The sequence below is a fragment of the Pollachius pollachius genome (assembly GCF_949987615.1).
Source record: "Pollachius pollachius genome assembly, chromosome: 9".
Taxonomy (NCBI): Eukaryota; Metazoa; Chordata; class Actinopteri; order Gadiformes; family Gadidae; genus Pollachius; species Pollachius pollachius.
In genome coordinates, this window is record NC_136942.1 from 7,779,640 (window position 1) to 7,800,265 (window position 20,626).

The 20,626-nt window shown below is 47.6% G+C and overlaps 1 protein-coding gene across 1 annotated transcript in view; it reads left to right on the forward strand.

Moving 5' to 3' along the window:
• Window positions 1-20,626, forward strand: part of reln (reelin) — a 104,082-nt gene that overhangs the window by 20,489 nt on the left and 62,967 nt on the right. Inside the window, 1 exon segment of the mRNA XM_079742684.1 lies at window positions 14,612-14,753. Within this exon segment, the coding sequence (XP_079598810.1) occupies window positions 14,612-14,753 (142 nt within the window).

Here is a 20,626-nt window from a genome sequence, read left to right on the forward strand (position 1 = left end):
GCATCCCAGCAACAGAAACAGCCAAACACATGCACACACTTGTTGCACACACACACACAAACACGAGTTGCATACTTTTATGAGTATATAAGGAGTGTGTGCCTCAACATTCATTTTATCACCCTATCAGCCTTTGCCCTGGGGCTTTCGGGTTTCTGCAACAAGCCGATACAAATATTTAAGTGTGCAAGTAGAGACACAAATACACACACTCAAAAGTCAGCACTGTGAGTGTGTGTGTGTGTGTGTATGTGTGTGTGTGTGTGTGTGTGTGTGTGTGTGTGTGTGTGTGTGTGTGTATTTGTGTTTGAGAGAGACAGGGATGAGTGTAGCGGTGGGCTTTTATTAGCATGTAGTAAGTTTGAAAAACAATACCCTCTCCGCCACACAACATCCGTAATAAAAGCAGAAGGCTTTGAAAGGCCAACACTCAACCGCTGCCTCACAAATAACCGCCCACTGCTCAAATTAGCTGGAGTGTTATGAGCCTAAGGTGCCGTTGAGGGTAGACTGAAGAATCTGCGGTTCATTTATGTATTTACATGCGTCCAGCACATCTCGGCCTAGCTGTGGTCAAGCCATCGCCTGGATGGGCTTTTAATGCGATCCGAAAAGCTGGGGGGATCCCGCTTTTAGCTGGTGGGTGGCTGACCACAATGCTTTGCGGTCCCGTAACGCCGAAAGCTATGGCTACGCAGACTCGCCCGGATTAAAAAAATGTTAGTTTTGGGAGCCAGGCCCAATTGAGTGGGTAAGAAGCGGGAAGAGCATATTTACCGGAGTCTGTGGTTCTAATGGGCTGTTGAGGGACCTTTAGCTCAGCAGATGTGAGCCACTCAGACCTGCTGCTCTGAGCCCCTGTATGGAGGGGATCTCCTGCCTGATGCCTGAGGTGGGGAGAGAAGTCAGGACGTGACTTCTCTGACTCAACTTCAACTAAAACGCACAATTAAGGGAAAGCAAGGAGGCTGATATATGTGTCAGGTATTGTGCCTTTGTGTTTGAAGGGTAGCATTAGCTCATGAATACCCTTTGACATATATATCCTTTGTGTTATTTGAGTGTTTTCGGGGAGTTCCACACGAGAGAGAGGGGGACACACCCGAGCAGCAACGTTGAACAGCGTCTGAACCGTTTCAGCCGCACGAGAATCCCCCACTGTCTATCAGGCTTTCCCTCTTTATGAAAAAGGCCCTTTCTGTTGTTCCCCTCCAACTCTTTTAGGGAGGAACACACTTCTCTCAACCGTCCTCCACAACAAAATCTACAAAGCCCAACAAGGAGGGGGAGCGTGGATTTATGTCCATTATCATCTGCTTGATTCATTCAGTGTTTAGTTTGGGTGCACATGAGAGCCCGCTCCAAGCTGTTTGCGCACCGCGCCGGTAAAGAAGTGATATAGTGGACCCCACAGGCTGGCAGCGGCGAGGGGGGGAAAGAACAACAGCGGCCTCATGAAGTCTGATTTACAGAGCCGCGGTAATGAAAGCAAAATGTTTCCCATCCCGCGATTATCCGCTCATGCAGGAAGACAGGGGAGAAATTTGTGTCCAAACGCGTCTGGCTAGCCTATCATTTAGGTGATGAAGCACCCGAGAAGACGTGGAAGAGAAGAAGAAGAGTGGCGCGAAAATAGAAACAGAGTGGGGGGACTGCAAATGCAAAGCTGGCAAGAGACCGGGCCTGTGATGATTTAGGAGATTAAAGGAAGAGGGGAGTGGAGAGAGGCGAGAGAGTGATGGCGAGAGTGGGGTGTGGGGGGGGGGGGATAAAGGGAGAATAATGGCGAGTAGGGAAGCAGTGGTGGAGAGGGGGGGAGTGAAAGCCAAGTGATTAAAGCGAGAGGGGGAGTGGAAGGGGACGGTAGGCTGGTGTTCCATCACTTTCTCCCCTCGTTCTCCCTCTTCTGACGGGGATCTGTGTCTCCGGCATGCGGCCGCCACTGACACCGCCGGGACGGTGTTGTTGATGGATGGCTCGTTTGCCAGCAGTGATGTTTATTTTGTCGATCATTTGCATATTTGTATGCGATTTCCGTCGCTTGGCAGTTGTCTCACTTGTGAGACAAGCCCCCCACCCCCCACCATTTTGCGAGCGACGGATCTGGCTGTCTGACAAAAAGGGCGGGCTCATGACGGATGGGTTTGGTGCTCGCGCTCATGCACGGACCGATTAGAGACACCTTGACCTGTGGAGGAGGCGGAGCTCGGGAACGGCAGGTCTCGGAGATAGGCAATCACAGTACACACATACACTCACACGGACACAGACACACACACAAACACACACACACACAAAAACACACAAACACACACACAATCATCTATTTCCGAGCTGAAGGTCGGCTGTCACAGCAGTGGGCTGGGGCCGGGGGTGGGGGTCCTTCTGCCACTCGGCCAGATTGAATCAGCCGATGAGATATGACAGCGCATCATGTTGGTATTTACAGAGAACAACTGACAGGTTCCCCACCCTGCAGAAAAAAAAAGTGAATAAATGAAATCCATTTTTCTTTTCCCCTAACCCGCTTTTCAAACACGGCAAGGGTCCCAGGAGGGCGGAGGGCTAATAACTCCTGAGCACCACGCCTCTGCAGCCTCCTCCACCAATGGGGAAGCAGAGAGAGGCATGAGAGACGAGGAGGAGACCGGGGGTTAGGATAGAGAGGGCTGGGGGAGAGAGGGGAGGAGGAGAAGGGGTTCCCATGGGGAGAGGAGCTGTCAATCCCTGGGAGACTTCAAACGTAGCGCGGCCCTCTGATCAGCCTGCTCTCTGACTCGCTGCTGACAGCTCCCTGACTGTGCCGCTTAGACCACTTCACATGCACACACACACACACACACACACACACACATACAAACGCACGCACACACCGACACACAAACCCACACATACACATGCGCACACAAACACAGACAGAGGCACACACACGCATGCACAAACCGACACACACACACAAACAGAGGCGCATACTCAAACACAGGTGCACACACACAGGTGCACACGCTGAATGACGCACACACACACACATACTCACACATGTACATGCACAAAACAGTACCAGCGTTCTCGCATTAACACACCGATACACACATGCACTGACACACACTGACACATACCTTACACACATGCAGTATCCACTCACTCGCATTAAAGCTCACACACTCCCTCACAAGACTTATCCCCCCGTAACGCAACGCATTCATATTCCAGCGACATACACGAGCTCACGCTGAGACCCGCAGAGGACGCTCATCTGCCACGCGAGCACTTCAACAAGCCTTATTTATAATAATAATAACCTTGGAAACTGAAGGAGTTTGCCACTTTTGATGTCAACCGGGGAAGCTCCCACACCAAACTGTTGGTATTTCTTTCTGTGACTGTGAGCCCCAAACAGACTGTTGAGATGTTGGTGGTGGTGGTGGTGGTGGTGTTTGTGGTGGTGGTGGTGCTGGTGGTGGTATTGGTGGTGGTGGTGGTGGTTGTGTTTTTGGTGATGGTGGTGGGGGTGGCGGTGATGGTGGTGGTGGTGGTGGTGGTGGTTGTGGTTGTGTTTGTGGTGATGGTGGTGGGGGTGGCAGTGATGGTGGTGGTGGTGGTGGTGGTGGCTGTGTTTGTGGTGGTGGTGGTGGGGGTGGCGGTGATGGTGGTGGTGATGGTGCAGAATAAGAAGGTGACGGGGTTGTTTATGAAGCTGGTCATTACTGCGACCCAGAGCCATAATTCCTCCTGAATCCTCCTAAAGCACAGGGCTGGGTGGATCCAGAGGATGCCACCGACCCATCTCCCCTGCCTTGTGCTGAATCATTCATTGATGCCTGAGATGGGATGAGCTGTTGGCCGCTGTCAGGGTTATGGGTGGCAGGGTGATTTCTGCTCTTTGCAGCAGAGAGGCGGTATAACAACAGCTCAGCCCGACTCACCGTAGATCACCGTGATTTGGAGGTGAGAGATGAGGAGGCAGAAAGTTTGGTTCATCTCGTTCCCTCTCTCTACCCCAACTTTTCCCATTCAAAAACCTGGGAGCCACCTGTTAACTTAACAGGCGGTTGGACATCTGGGGGCGCTTAAAAGTTCAGCAGACCATTGGGGTGCTAATGTATCACACTCAGTACAGCAATGTAAGCTCCTCCACACATGCGTATAGCCTTCAAAGAATTCATAGAGCATAGCATGTTATCTAATATTTATAGCTTCTGCCCGACCCCCAGCGGCTCGCTGGTCCGTGCATTAGCTTCCCCTCCCAGAGGTCGTGCCTTCCAGGTGTGATGGTGGGGAGAGGTGCGGGCCTGTTCTGTTACGGCTGCTGCTCATGGACTTGGCGTTGCTGCTCCAAATGTATGCTCGCCGTCTTGAAATACATAGTCCTCCAATTGAACTCTGAGCCAACAAACTACACACACCGCAGGGGGTGTTTGCAACCGAAGGAGTGTGTGTTTTTATGCGTGTCGTCTGTGTGTCTATGCACAATACCTCCCTCTTCATGAGGTTAAGGTGCGAAGGTGCATGCATCTTTGATAATATGTATGTGCACTTGTCATGAATATGTATAGAAAATAAACATGCACGGCCCCTGTCCGTGCATATTTTGTTCTAAACACTTGTGTCCCAGACATGTTTTTGTTACGCTTCACCCTGGGTAGGCTTGCTGAGTCTCAGATGCTATTTCTCAGCTCTGTGTGTGTGTGTGTGTGTGTGTGTGTGTGTGTGTGTGTGTGTGTGTGTGTGTGTGTGTGTGTGTGTGTGTGTGTGTGTGTGTGTGTGAAGAGGATGCGGTGACTGCATGTGCATTTGTGCATGTGTTCCTATTTATGGATGTCATTATTCGGTCGAGTCTTTATTCTGCATCTCAATGTCTTTCGAAACTAGGGAAGGTAGAGGGAGAGTTCAGGGAGTGGGGAGTGAGCTGGAGAGAGCTGCAGAGAGAAGGGGAATGGAATATGTGGCTGGTGTTGTTTCCATGCGAGCTGCGCTGAGCGTAGGCTGTTCCCTTCCATGTGTGGTCTCTCTCTCGCTCTCTCTCACTCTCTCTCTCTCCGGAGCGGAGCGCTGTTATTTTCTGCCATGCAAAGGGTTTGGTCGCATGCCAGGGAAAAGAGTGCAGCAGGGTTGGTATTGGGGTGGGTTGGGGGGATGCAGAAGTAAAGCAAAAAGAATGCTTTGACTGAAAGACGGCTGACACATTTCTGAAAACAACAGCTTGCTTGCATCATCCCAGCACAGAGGCAAACTGACTTTGAACTTGCTTTCTTGTGTGGCCCTTGTGATGTAAAAAAATATCGCAACACAGTATTTGCAATCTATACCTCGGGATGCACCTTGCGAGTGTGTGTGGGCATCTGTGCGCTTGGTTGGGGGATGCAACAGAAAAAGTGTGTTGTTTTTTTTGGTCTTCTCCGCAGAGTACATGGCATCTACACACTGCACTCTGCCCTCTATTCATTTTTAAATTTGTAATAGAAGCACACTGTCGGAGTGCTCACGTTGGATCTGTGCAGAGAGGGAAAAACCGAACAGCGGCTCCATCTGCATCTCCCTGTAGACCACCGGGCTGAATCCGGCCCTTCACATGCTAAAAAATAACCTCAAACCATCAGGAATGAGTGCGTCCGTTCCAAAAGGCAGCTCTCTGTGAGCAGCTCACCCAAATCTTTTCTGACCCATATTTAGTTGTGAGAGAGAGCGAGCGAGAGAGCAAGAGAGAGAGAGAGAGCGGGAGAGAGAGAGAGAGAATGTCTGGCTGACCTTCGCGTCGTTGCGGGCCCTCCTTGGGAGAGACGGGCTGTTGCCGTGATTAGTTCACAGCCTCGCAGCACAGCTCTGTCAGAGCGGGCCCAGCGCCAACCTCCAAACCCCCTCACCAACACACGGTACACCAAGCAGAAACATACACGCTATACACACACACGCTACGTGCTACATGAGAGACGCCGGCCCGTTCGGCCAGCGCTCCCCTCACCTGTCAACACAGGGCATGGAATATCATGTGTGTGATCGTCAACATGTGTGTCAGGGCCGAGCCCTGGAGAGAGAGGGAGGGAGAGAGAGGGCGAGAGAGAGAGGGTGCGGACGGACCACGCAGCGTGCTTCCTTGTTTGTTTCACTCACGGCTGTGGAGTGGGCGCAGCGAATTAGCACGAGTCAAATCAGATTAATTAATCCGCGGCTCAAACTATTAGCCGAGGAGTCGCGTCAAATTAAAAATCAAATTAGCCCTGGCGTCTGGAGGGAGCCAACTTCACAGACGCGCACAGACACACTGTAGAACAGCAGCTCCTGGGCTTATCGGGCGATGGACGGCTGTCTGTGTGTACGCAGGGGTGGCTGGTGGTGGGCCCGGGTGCTCCAGGACGTGTCAGATGGGTCGAGGGAGGCGCTGGTTGACTTTGCCACCCAGCATGCTAAGCTGGTCCTGGGTGCCGGGGGGCTGCCGGTCGTCCTGGCGCTACCCGTCGCTAAGCCAAGCTCTGTCGTCGCCCCAATTATGCACTTCACAATCTCACCCTGATGATTCGACGCGACGTCCGCTGCCTTGGCTGGTCCGAGGAACGTGGAGAACGTGGAGACCCCATCTTCTCCAGGTGGGGCTCCCCTCCCAGGAGGCGGGATGGGAACGGAAGAGATATTTGTTTGAGTGAGTGGTTTAATGTGTATCTGCATGATTAGGTTTGTGTGTGTTGGTGTGTGGGTGTGTGTGTGTGTGTGTGTGTGTGTTTGTGTGTGTGTGTGAGTCATATTGGAGTTAGATTGTCAGGTTGCAGGAAGGCTAGCGTCCAGTTCTGGATACAAAACATATAATTCAGCGTTTTTTTTCAATTATGACACATAAAAACCGGGAGGAAAATCAGCTCAGCACACTTAGTGTGGGTTTTTCTTTTTCTTATAAATTTATTTTTTGGATATTGAGGCTTTATGATAGAGTGAGACAGACAGGAAGGTATGGGAGATAGAGGGGAGGACATGCAGCAAAGGACCACGGGCAGGAATCAAACCCAGGTCGCTGTGATCAGGACTGTGCCTTGATGGGACGCGCTTTAACCGGTGAACCATTTAGTGTGTGTTTATGATGCGAGGTGTTAGATTGACTGCCTATCCGTGGACATGCGTTTGATTGGACCGCGCTAGCTGTCGGCTGACAGGGAGGCACATGACAAGGGTGTCCTGCCAGCCAACTAGCCAACTAGCTACGTCCATTCATTCACGCATGTATGATTTCTTCAGTAAATCACAAGAGATATAGTGCATTCATAACAAGTCCGGCAATCCATGACTTTTTTCGCTTTTGGTTCCTTGACAAGGATTCGTTATCAATGAATGAAGATGGGGAGTAGCGTCGTGGCTAGGCCATCTGTCGCAGCCAACTAAGGTACAGTGTTCCAGTCCAAATGTCTGCTGCCTACGTGCCGCCATCCTTTAACCCTAGCTGCTCCTGTTGCTTTGGAGACAAGTCCTACGATCAGAGCCTCAGTCCGTCCGGACAACAAACTCTCTCTCACATTATTATCCCAACACACTGAACGTCGGTGCCCACACACAACCACGGGTCGACATGACCATCACAACAGCATGTCCAGGTGCTGTTCGCTGCCTGGGGATCTTTTCTTCATTCATGCTCTAAAAGCCCACTCTGGTTCTCACAGTCTTGCAGCCCCCCATCTCCCCCTCTGGCCAGTGGCATCTTCTACTGCCCGTGTAAACAAACAGCTTTCTTGCTGGCAAGACCGCGCCAGACCCCTGCCATCATCAGAGCTGTGCCAAGCAGGGCCCTATTGCACTGAGATTGGCAGGTGCTGAGACAGAGTCCTTCTTCCAGCCAATGGCGTGTCAGAGTTTGGGCCGGCTCTCACGCACCACGGAGACCTGCTGTGTGTGCAGCAGACAGTGGTACCGGAAAAATGGTGTTGCATTGGCACACAATACCCACGTCCCGCTGTGGCGATACACGTTCACATTCTTTCCTATGTACACACTTACACACACACACACACACACACACACACACACCCACGTATACTTACACACACGGTATGAGGCCATTCATTGCCACAAAGCGTGTGGGGCCTCAGACTCAGTCTGTCAGAACTGGTGTGATATATCACTTATGTTGCTATTGTTTGAACCTCTATTTAGACCCGTTGACGGAAGCATAATGCTGGCTTATGACACATTCCCATACATTCACAGGCTTTTAATAACACATGTTAATGCTCCAGTGGGTTCATGACAGGGTTTTAGAATTACCGCCTGAAATATGAGTCCTAATAGCCCTGCATCTGAAATTGTCTGGGGTGGAATGCGGTGGATTCCTATTTGCAAATCACTTTCAAATATGAGGCAATTACTGGTTCAATAGAGTACAGTCTCACGCACGCAGATAGACATACACACAACAAACCTGGAGGCGAAGGATCATAAACATCGATCGTGGCTTTTTAAAATGAGCCCCACATCTCTGTGTTTAATTAAAAGAGTCGGCTGGAGAGAAATATGAATTCCACCACAGAAACGGTTTCCCCAAAGACTCAATCAAAGAAATCTTCCTCACCCTGGAGATTTCCATTAGCGCTTCCAGAAGATGATCCTGCACATGAGTGCATTCTGCAGTCCGTCTGGGTGTGAAGGAGCATATGTTTACCGACTGGATGTTTCTGGAATTATAATGCATCGCTTTCATGAGTTGGTGCTTTGGTTTTATCTTTGCATTGAACCCTGTGATGATAAAGTTTGTGGAGTGAGGGTTGGACTAACAGACAGCTGACGGTTGAGAATCCCTGAAAGCATCTTCGTCCATTTCAGTCTGTTTTTCAGCTAGAATGAGAATAAAGAATGATGTAGGCAACAGCCTGCTTGCCACCATCAGAACAAAAAGAGTTGAGTATGGTATGAGATAGCTGTAAAACATGAAGTGACCCTAGGTAGCTGTTCGGTAAAAGCTGTTAAACATGAAGTGACTCCCCACAAATTTAACAACGGAGCAAAATAGTTAATTGACCGAAAATATCATTAAAACATCGATATTGTTTCCCTTGTCAAACAAACTGGAAATTGAGTCCTCTCTTGTCGAATCATGGCTGCGTCTGTGGTTGAAGGACAGCCTGGAGGTCAATTTGAAGCCCAACAGTTTTGTGATTATGGCCAGATGTCCATGGCCTCCATAAAACTAAACGGTACTGGTGAAATGGGAAACCAGGCGTACATCCAGCTTACCCCAGTCCTGAAGCAACATTGCCAATCTGCTCTGTTGGCAGGGCAATATGTATCAATGGAACACATTTTGCATTCACTTTCATGTGAACTTTAAGGATATCACTGGTGTGGGTGGTTAAATCATCGTAAAAATGACCTCCTTGTAAAAAGTCTGCAAGAGAGTTTTCAGCATGAGTGCACCTGCCACACATTTAAACAATGGCAATAAAGCACTTTTATCTTTTGGATTAAATTTGTGTTAGTTTGTGGACCATATAACTTTGAATCTGCTTTTCTAAATGTCTTAATACAAAGCACAAAGTTCGACTGCTATTGTTATCGTTTGTCACTGGCACATTAACGGTAAATGGTAAAGGTAATTGATATTGGCAATGGATGTTTTAGTGGAGCCAGGAGAGACGATGGTTTGATCAGCCTGGGCGGAGAGAGTACTCCAAAGCTCTTCAAAGTAAGAGTGGTGGACAAGAAGAGGTTCAGGAAGGAACAAGCGGTTGGATGTGTGTTTTCTGGGCCCAAGGGGAGGAGTAAATATAAATGGCTGAGAGGCGGTCAACCTCCCACTTCCCTTTTTATGGCTCTAGAAGATTCACAGCCTCTCCAGTGGAGATTGATGCGTTCACACCAGCCTCCAAACCAGCGACACATGACCCTTAAAATCCTTACACGCCCATGGCCTGGCCTTTTCTGGCCGCACATACATGGCTACGCCCAAGCGTGTGTGTCTGTGTGTGTGTGTGTGTGTGTGTGTGTGTGTGTGTGTGTATGTGTGTTCATATTTGTGGTGTGCGTTTATATTTGTGAGCCGCGCCAGGGCCAGCTATACCGTGGGAGTTGGCAGGTCTTCATCCCCGGTAATTAATCACCCATGACAGCCCATTTGCAAGAAATACACACGCACACACAAAAACACACACACACACATATTTGTATGTGTGTGTGTGTGAATATGTGTGTTTGTGAGAGAGAGAGAGAGAGAGAGAGAGAGAGAGAGAGAGCGAGAGAGAGAGCACCTGTGTATTTGTAGGTTTCTGTTAACACTATACACCCTTGATGATGGTGTTGCGTGTGTGTTTGTTTGTGTGTGTATGTTTGTGTGTAAAATTCTGTGTGTGTATGTTTCGTGTGTGCGTATCTGTGTGACAACATCCTCCCCCACCCCCCCAGGTCCTCTTCAGGGGGCTTATTGAATAGGACACCACCTCTTCAGCTCCTAATGTGACATACATGGCAGATACATCATCAGGGTTCTTGGTGCCCTAGCTCCTGGGTCTTGTCACTTTGAGCCTATTAGGGGGGATGATTAGTCAGACGATGGCCCTAGTTAGGGGGGGAAACACTGTTGAATCACCAGCCTTCGGACATTGGTTTTACTTATTTATTGTCTTAATTAATTGGGAGACAGTGTCAATGTGTCAAGGGTACACTTTTTTTGGTGTGCATCGCTGAGCAGCTGGACTGCTGTCCGTTATAGGTCACGGTCCTCTATGCCAATAATGAACTATCACAAAAAATAATAAAATAATAATAAAATATCATTTATAGGCAGATAATTCAGAAAGTAAGTGTGTGATTCAATAGAGAATTTAATATCAACAGGATAGAATGTTTCCTAACAAGGACACAGAGGGCTTTAAAAAAATGTGTTCAATGACAATTCAAAGCACGAAAGATTATGCCGATTAAAAATTGAAAAGATCTATTGTTTGCATTTCGTTCCTTTGTCCCTGCTTTTTCCAATTCTCCTTTGTTCTCTATCTATCTTTATATAACTTTACCCATCTTACTCTGTCTTGTGTGCGCTCTCGCTCCCTCTCCCTCGGGTGTCTTTCATTCATTCCATCTCTCTTTCTCTGTCATCGACCATCGACCATGAACTGGCCACCATTTTCCCCGAAGAAACACCGGCCTCCACATGTCTGTTCCTTTGTAAAATATCTGAAGGAGGTGTCTATCTATACGTCAGTGGTAGAAACATAAAAGCAACAAATTATTTGCATTTGTGTTTGTGTGTGTGTGTGTGTGTGTGTGTGTGTGTGTGTGTGTGTGTGTGTGTGTGTGTGTGTGTGTGTGTGCGCGTGTGTGCGTGTGTGTTTATGTACCCAGAGGCAAATGCACAGATGTGTATGTGTGTGTGTGTGTGTGTGTGTGTGTGTGTGTCTGGTCAGCGTGTGTGTGTTTTTGTGTGTGTGTGCGCGTGTGTGTGCACGCACGTGTGTGTTTTGCCATTGGGACTGGGTGTCATCAGGTCCAAGCCTTTTCATCTTCACCATCCTCTCACCAATACCTTCAATTTCTCTAAGCCATTTCGTTCTCTCATTCATTCCATATTCCTCTTTCTCTCTCTCTCTCTCTCTCTCTCTCTCTCTCTCTCTCTCTCTCTCTCTCTCTCTCTCTCTCTCTCTCTCTCTGTCTCTCTGTCTCTCTCCTCTCTCCCCAGCCCTGATGCTCAACATTTCATTCATTCGTCTGATCGCGTTCCTCTAGTTTCTCAATGTGTACTCCTGTTCGCTTGTCCTCCAGCGCTTTTTTAATTCTTTCCGGAAACTTCATTTCAAACAGATCTGATTAACATTTCCTTTCAATTCAGCCACTTGTATTGTAACGGCCCATGGACATTGTATCATCACTGTGAATGTAAAAAGCACCTTATGCAACAAACTGAAAGATGGGTGGCTATTCACCAACCCCCCCAAATAATAAGATGTTCAATGCCTGCTCTTGATTTGAGAGTATAAATATTACTTTCAGACAAGAAAAATATACAGTAGCACACTCCGTGTCGAGTTGGAAAGTATGTTTGGAAAAGTTTCTTGTTCCGTCGCTCTGATGCCAAAACCCCCATCTCCTTCTCTTTCGCCTGATCTCTTCACTTCTGGGACTCTACCCCTCCAACAACAACCTCCCCGGTCCCCTCTCTCTCCACCATTTTGTAGATGGTGTCTCCTGTATTGCTTGCAGTATGCACATCTGTCGGGAGTCTCAAATTGCTGCGATGACAGACCAGAGTGCTGCGACTTACAACCCTTCCCTTCCCTCCCCCTCTCCCAGCCCCGCTGTCAAATTGGACACTTAGGGCTTAGCGCTTTCCCCCAACATCTCTGGTCGCAGATGCAATTGCGTGGCTTATGACAGCAACAGAATTGTTATGGAAATGGCCGTTGCAAGTGTGTGTGTGTGACGTATGTGTGTGAGTGTGTGTGTTTGTGTGTGTGTGTGTGTGTTTGTCTGTGTGTGTGTGTGTGAGAAAGAAAGAGACAGATTGTGTGAGTGTGTGTGTGTTTGTCTGTGTGTGTGTTTGTGTGTGTGTTTGTGGGGATTTACATGCATGTGTATGTCCTTGTGTGTGTGTCTATAGGAATGCAACAGCATGTTTTCCTGAATGCTATGTAAAGATGGAGCTGGGTAATTTCCTTGCCTTGTCTGTGCTATGGGTTCCATTTATTCAGACAAACACAGTATCGCAACAGCCCAGCTCTTTCAACTGTGGATTAATATTTCTAAGCTATAGCAGGAGCAGGTTCTGATGTGGTGAGTTATAGAGATGGAAGAGAGAAAGAGAAGGACATAATGAGAGAAGGAAAGTTTTTAATATAGATTGAGCCAAAGAAAGCGTAACAAAGGAAAAAAAGATGGAACGAAGAAATTATGCAAAGGAAGAAAGAATTACTGATGGAAAATCAGAGTCAGCAAGGAAGAGAAGGCAGAAAGATGGCTATATCTGAGTTCAAAATGTTCCTATAGTGCATTAAGCACTGAATGAGTCAGGAACATAATACATCTCTGATCAGATTGTGTGTTCTGAGCCCACTGGAGCTCTCAGGTCATCAGGGACCTACCTACTGTTCCTGGGGCTCAACACTTTATTCTGTTAAATCAGGGCTCAAAACATTTTGTATGCTACTTTCAATTAAAAAAAAGTAGTATTTTTAAATTGTATTAGTATCTTATTTAAAAAACAGCCCTATTAAAGGCCTTGTGTTTGAATGGTGCTATTTAAATAAACCTGTCTTGCCCTGCTAATACATTACTTGAAAAGAACAAACAGACCGTGGTGAATGCTTAACGTCCATTCTTAAACTAGCTTTATACGACAAAGGGTAAAAACATCTACTGCGCTTGTGCATGCATGTGTATGTGTGTGCGCGTGCGTTCAGCAGTAAATCATGGCCATTAAGGCAGTAAGATGGAGTGGAGGTGATTGCAGAACAGTGTTGCCATTAGAGAGTGATTAGGTCTCTGTTATTACACACCAAACAGCCTTCAGCATGGTAATAGCCCCTGCCCAACGCCTCGTAAATCTCACACACATCAGGCCTCTCACACACACGCGCAGGCTAAGCGTGAACATACAGATGTGCACTGCACATACAGATGTACCCTTCAGTGTCTCCTAGGATCGTTGTGGTTCTGTGTCAATGTTGTGTCCTATTGTTGTTAACGTGTTCGTGTGTGTGTGTCTATCTGTCTGTGTTTCTGACTGTTTTATTTTTGTTTTGTCTGTCTGTCTGTTTGTGTTTGTGTTTGTGTTTTGTCTGTCTGTTGGTTTGAGACGTATGTGTGCGTGCGTTTGTCTGTGTGTGTGTTTGTGTGTGTGTGTGTGTGTGTGTGTGTGTGTCTGTCTGTGTGTCTGTGTGTGTTTGTGTGTTTGTATGTGTCTGTCTGTCTGTATGTGTGTGAGACGGGTGTGTGTGTGTGTGCGGGTGTGTTGCCCGTGCCATACCGAATGTTCAGTCTCCATCAGACGCTCTGCGATGCCATCAGGGCGCTCTGTAAATAATTGAGGAGTTTAAAGTGTTCCCCCCGTGTCTGCTGGTCGGGTGATTAATGGACACCACCCAGAGGCCCTACCCTTGTACTCTGAAGCGCACAGCGGAGGGCGCTGGAACCAAGGAACGATTGGGTGACATTATGTCATTTGAGGCATGCAATCATAGCCCGGAATGAGGGTGCCATTAATAAGAGCCCCGGTGTACCCTCACTGCAGGAGGGGGGAGGAGGAGGGAGGGGAGGGGACGAGGGGGAAGTGTGGGATGGTGTTAGCGTTCCTGTGGAAAACCATGCATGGAGAATTTTTTTGTCCATGTTCAGATGTGGCAATTCCTACTGGCATTAAAGGCCTTTCACTGCATCCTAACCCTAACCCTGTTTTTTTTATTCATTTGTTTCAACTTCAATGACATGATCATTAGACATTAATTGACTAAGTGAATAAGTGAATGTTGAAAACTTGAATGAGTTGACCGACATACCCCTCTCTCTCTCTCTCTCTCTCTCTCTCTCTCTCTCTCTCTCGCCTTTCTCCCCCCCTCGCCCCCCCCCCCCTCTCTCTCTCTCCCTCTTTCTCTCTATCCCTCTCTCCCTCTCTCTCTCTATCCCTCTCTCTCCCTCTCTCTCTCTCCAGCCGGTGTGATGCCCGAGCGCCAGTTCAGCGGGACCCAGTTTGTGTGCAGCGTGGTGGCGTCCCACGTCAGCCACCAGCCCTCCAGCAGCTTCAGCTTCATCTGGATCGCCCCCCCACCCGGCACCGGCTGTGTCAACTTCCTGTGAGTCTGCATATCTCTCTTTCTCTCTGTCTCTCTCTTTCTCAATTCCAAGAATGCAAAGAATGGACGAAGAATGGAAATTGCGGTCTTGGTGATAGTCGTTCTTGGAAGAATTAACCAGAGAGGTCAAGGGTACGCAGAACGCGGTTGACAGTTTGAGAGGATACTGCTATTGCGCAATACCCCCAGCACAGGGGCCCCCTGCAGTCCTCCAAAATAAAAACCAGGCTTTGTCACCCTAAACGATTGGAGCTCAGCTGATTACTCCATAACTATACACTCAAAATGTAACGTCTGTTTATGATAATAAAGAGCAATGTATTTTATTACAATACAATAGGATATTGAGTTGTTGGATTGATTTCCTCCGCCATTGTTGTCCATCGTCTCCGTGGGCTGCAGTGGTCTGTGGGGTGAGAGCGGGCGTTACTGGACGGCTGGCTGGCTAGCTAGCCCCGCAGCGCTTGTGGAGCTTTTCGACTCTGAAAAGGTGCAGTTGTTTAATTTGACTCTTTTGCACTTTGCGAAGTGCGATTGTGCATTCTTATGTATTTGTGGTGTTGTACTTGGTCCCCAAAACATAGCGTTTGACAAGGACACAAGAACACAAGAACAGACAACAACGAAGATTGAGAAAGGGCCTCTCTCTCTCTCTCTCTCTCTCTCTCTCTCTCTCTCTCTCTCTCTCTCTCTCTTCTCACACTGCCTTCTCTCTCTCTGTTTCTCTCTCTGTGTCTTTTTCCTGTCTGTCTGTCCGTCTTTTCTCTATCTCTTGCTGTCTCTATTCTGCGTACCAAGATAACGAGAACGAGAAGAGAAATGTGTGCCTGGGTTCGAGAGTTTATGTTTTTCTGTCAACTCTGCCATTGCTGCCCGGTCAACCCCAGGTTAACAGTTCACCTGGGGTTCATCTGGTACATCACTGGCATGGACTGATCTCCTGCAGGTACAGACAGGATGAGGCACTAGCTGCTCCGTCACAATGGTAGAGACGAGGTGAAACTAGGGACGTATCGCTGTACTCTCATCCTGTTGTTTTCTTTTCTTTTCCTCATTTCTCCAAGTATTGCCTACTGATTCATTCATGAAAACCAAGCACCGTTTCAGTTTGTGTGTGTGTGTGTGTGTGTGTGTGTGTGTGTGTGTGTGTGTGTGTGTGTGTGTGTGTGTGTGTGCGTGCGTGCGTGCGTGCGTGTGTGAGTGCTTGCGTGCCTCAAACAAATGCACAGTTGTGCAGAATAATCCCTACTCATGAATTGGTACTGCCTTCAGATGAAGCTACTTTATAACCCAGTCCAACTATGATCAAGGGTGAGGATGTGGTCAGAGTTGTATCCCCTCTCGTCCAGTTAGCACAAGGAATGTCCCCATAGACAAATCGCTGTGAACTCACTCCAGATGGAGGAAACCAGAAGCTAGCCTGGGATAGGACATTCAGCTGTCTGAGTCTGTGTGCTGGTCTGTCTACACGATATCCACAGGAAAGATCCTATCTATTTGATATCTGTCTTTCTGCAGAACAGGTCATATATGTTATGTGTTTCTGTTTGTCTATCTGTCTGGCTAAGGTTATCACCTATCTATTGTATATATGTCTGTCTGTCTATCTATCTGTCTGTTTAAGGATATCTGCTATCTATTTTTTATCTGTCTGTCTGCAGGATAAGTCCTATCTATGTTGGGTATTTCTGTCTGTCTGTCTATATGTCTGTCTGCATAATATCTCCTATAGTTTTTTAGATCTGATTGTCTGCTGGATATGTCCTATCTATCTTATATATTTCTGTCTGCTAGTTCTATCCGTTTGTCTGTCTGTTGTATATGTCCTATTCCTTTTTTTTGTAAATTTGACAATCAAAGAAATTTCTACATTTTTCAACCTTTTTTTATATTTCAAATTCCCTTTTTTTTCTTTCTTCCAAATGCTATGCCGTTCTTTCTCACACATCCATCCACACACACACACACACACACACACACACACACACACACACACACACACATCTTGCTCGCACTCTCGCTCTCTGCACTCACTTGATGATTTACAGCCAGGTGATGATAATCAGTCAAAATGCAATTAGCAGGGAGAAGGGAGAGTTCCAATAACCCTGCCCCATTCAAAGTCACTGCAGCACACACAGACACACACACACACACACACATACACCGTATAGAATATACTTCACCCAACATGATTTCGTATTCCAAAGGTCTGATGTCCATATTTAAAACTTTTTCTCCGCAAACAGACTCAGGCAATGGAAAGTAAGTGGTTGCAATTGAACCACAGTTGGACATTTTCATTTTAGAGTTTCCTTAACACAAATTAAATATTGCAAAACAAATCACATACAGAAACACGTTTTGAGTAGCAAAATGTCTTCGGTGAATTCCTGGTGTGACTAGATAAAATTCTAAACGGCAGCTTTCACAAAACAAAGAGGGCTTCTGCCAAGGAAGTTTTAAGTAGTTTAAGTACAGCTTCCATTCCGACAACAAGCCCTCAGCCAAAACGGCTTTCGCTGGCTCTTTCGGGCTTTTGCCAGCAAACACGTTTTTCCGACAAAATGTGTGTTGATTGTTGTGTGTGCATAGACATGTGTGCTTGTGTGTGTGTGTGTGTGTGTGTGTGTGCGCGTGCGTGCATTCGTGTGTGTGTGTGAGTCCGTGCCTCTATGTTCCCAGGCTTAAACAGTGAGGCAGCAGAGTGCCAGTGCAGATGACAGTGGGATTGGCAGGGGTCCCTGAATAAGGGACAAAATGGCCCCTATGGCTGACCTTATCAATGTGGGCCAGTCACACTCCAGCTGGCAGGGGATGGGTCTCACAACAACAACAATACGTGCATGCACACACACACACTTTCTTACCAGTTTCCAGACTCAAAGCCTCAAAGTTCTCATCTAAAGTATAGCGCTACACCCCTCTTGACATCAAGGGGGCCCCGAGGCCTGTTCAGTGACCGCCGTTCTGCTAAGATTCTCCAAGCGAGTCCCAGGCCTCATGGGGCATCTGCTTTAAAGTTCACAACTTGTTGGTCGGGCCATATCAGAGCAGTTTGTCTTGTGTCATTGGTCCCCTTATCCTTGTGTGTCAATTAAAAAATAAATGTTTTAAGGAATAACATTATGCAACTTGGGTGAAATTTGTCCTAAGATGAGATCCACTTAATGGATAATGTTTTTACATTTTCACAATAATCTCAAACCATTTGTGTCCGGCATTTTCCAGCATCATCCTCTTCTTGAGATGATGGTGAAGGCAGACCGCACTGCATTTTCCAAATAAAGTGTCTGTGAGTGTTTGAATTAAGGCCACAGACAGGCGGTGTCCTTCACAGGTCTGGAACCTGGCCCCCCGGCTGAATTAATATAGAGCAGGCAAGCAGTTTTATGGGCAATTCTGCAGCAGTTCTCCTGGTAGCAGATCACTAGCTGGGCTATGATAGACTGCAGTGACGACGGGCCTTTGGAAGAACTCATCTTCTGGCCGGCAGTAAATTACGAGGCACTGCAAGAGATAGGCCTTGGAGAAGACACCGACACACACACATATTCACATACACATACACACACACACACACACACACATGTACGTGCATTTGTGGGTGCACACATCTCATAACACAAAAGTAAAAAGCTCATGCACATTCACACCTGGTTCTTTTGGGGATTCACACGCATGTACAACACAAATGAAAGACACACACTCTCAGCTCTAATACATCTTGTTTATAATACCCTTTGGATAGTAGTTAGTGTTCTGAAAAGCCTTCACATCTGACTCCACGCTATGAGTGATCTTCCATAAGGCCATTTCACACTCATGGAGAGAAAAGTACAACGACATTAGGCAGGAAAGTGGAACTCAAGCCTTTTGTCTTGTTTTGCCATAACTGTGCTGTAATTATGATGTTGTGGTTTGATCTTCCTGCCATCTGTTCCCAGCTCGGAGCACTGGGTTAGTGCTAAACGGACATACTTCCTCCAACAAGCCCACTAGACCCTTTTCCACTGCAGCACCCTGACTAAACCAGCCCGGCGGACACGGGAGCTCTTGTTGAAACAAGCCAGAGGACTTTAGAGAACACTTGTCATCGAGGGTCTCTCGTCAGTAGCGGGGCTCAAGCCTTCCAACCACGCTCTCTCTCCAGACCACAGCTGAGGACGGACTGCAGCCAGGGGGAACATGCAGTTGTTTCTCCCCTCTTTTCCATTATTTTGAATATTTAAAAATGTCATTGAAAATAAATTGAGGTGAAGCAGGGTTTATCTATGAGGGGGATAAACGAGACGACAGACGGTCGCCTCTAGGGAGGTCAGAGGTCAGAGGTCAGAGAGCCAGGCTGACAGCTGACCTTTGCAGCCCAGTACTTAATTTCTCCTGGTGGCCCCTGCTTATTGATTATCTCTAGTTGGGGGGGGGGGGCAGAGGAAACAAATCAATGTCATTCTACATAATTCACTATTTAATGAGCTCTCCTAATATTTAACGCTTAATCAAAGTCTGAGGTGGTTGATTTGACCCAGAGCGTCTCCGGGCCCCCGTAGGCATGCTCCAAAGACACCAGGGATTGATCCCGGGGTCCATCAGGTCTTGGCAGGTCTTGGCCTGACAAGCTGCAGGGGCAGTGTAATGGGGTGAAGCACTTTTGCCTACAGGGGATCAAGATAGATTTCTAACCATACATTTATAAATGCATGTCTACCTTTTTATATCAATACATTGCAAGCAGATGCCCATACGCATTCGAGCATGTAATCACCCAAGCTCACGCACACACACACACATAGACAGATGCACACATAGACATACACAAACACACACACACAAACGCTCACCTCTGTTGCCCTCTTAACCTTTCTCAATGATATGTCCTATTTCCCATGGGGGCAGTGCATGTTCAAACAAATACACACACACACACACACACACAACCACACAACCACACCGCAAAAGCATACAAAGAAAGATACCCCACCGCGAGACCACATAGTACAGACACTTTCACCGCCCCCGATGTACGGGCGGGCGAGTCATCATAGGGCCGTGATTGACAGGACAGATCATAGAGCGGGCTGTGATGGTCACCGTTTCCCTGCTGACGGCCAGTGCAGCTCTCCGTTCTTCTCCTTAACTCCTTCCTATTTGAAAACCTTTTTATTTTTTTATAATGGTTGTTAGACTGAAAACCCCAAAAGAGAGAGCGAGGGAGCGAGAAAATAAACGAAACGTATCCGATGGCTGGTTTGGGGTTTGGCTAATCTTTTAATTATCACTCCGGACCACCAGGCAAGGTCAATTGCTTGCCTTGCAGTGTGCCTGAGCCTGAGCATGAAACCCTCTTCTCGCTCCTAACAAGCCCATCATTTGCCAAACAACCCACACCCCCGCCCCGCCCCGCCCCTCCTCAGCCCGGCGCTGCTTCATTAAATTTGCATGTTCTCCAAGAGCTCTTTCAATTAATTAATTGAGGATGGCGCCCAGGGACAGATTCCAGAGAGCCAGTCACACCTACTTAGCCCTGGATGGAAAGGAAACACAACCGCGGAAACAGCCCGCTGACGAGGATACAGCATGGAAATAAGAGACAAAACACAGGATGTTTTTTCTCCCTCTCCTCTCTCTCTCTCTCTCTCTCTCTCTGTGTCTGTCTCTCTCTCTCTCTCTCTCTCTCTCTCACTCTCTCTTGCTTTCTCCCTGTGTGTTCCTCTAACTCTCTTTCTCAAATTTTTCTTCTCTCTTTCTCTACCTCGCTACTCTGCGCTCTCTTTCTCTCTCCTCTCTCTCTTTACTCTGTGTCTTCCTCCAACTCTCTCCATCTCTCTCATCTCTCTCTCTACTTCTCTACCTCGCTACCTGGCTTCTCTCCC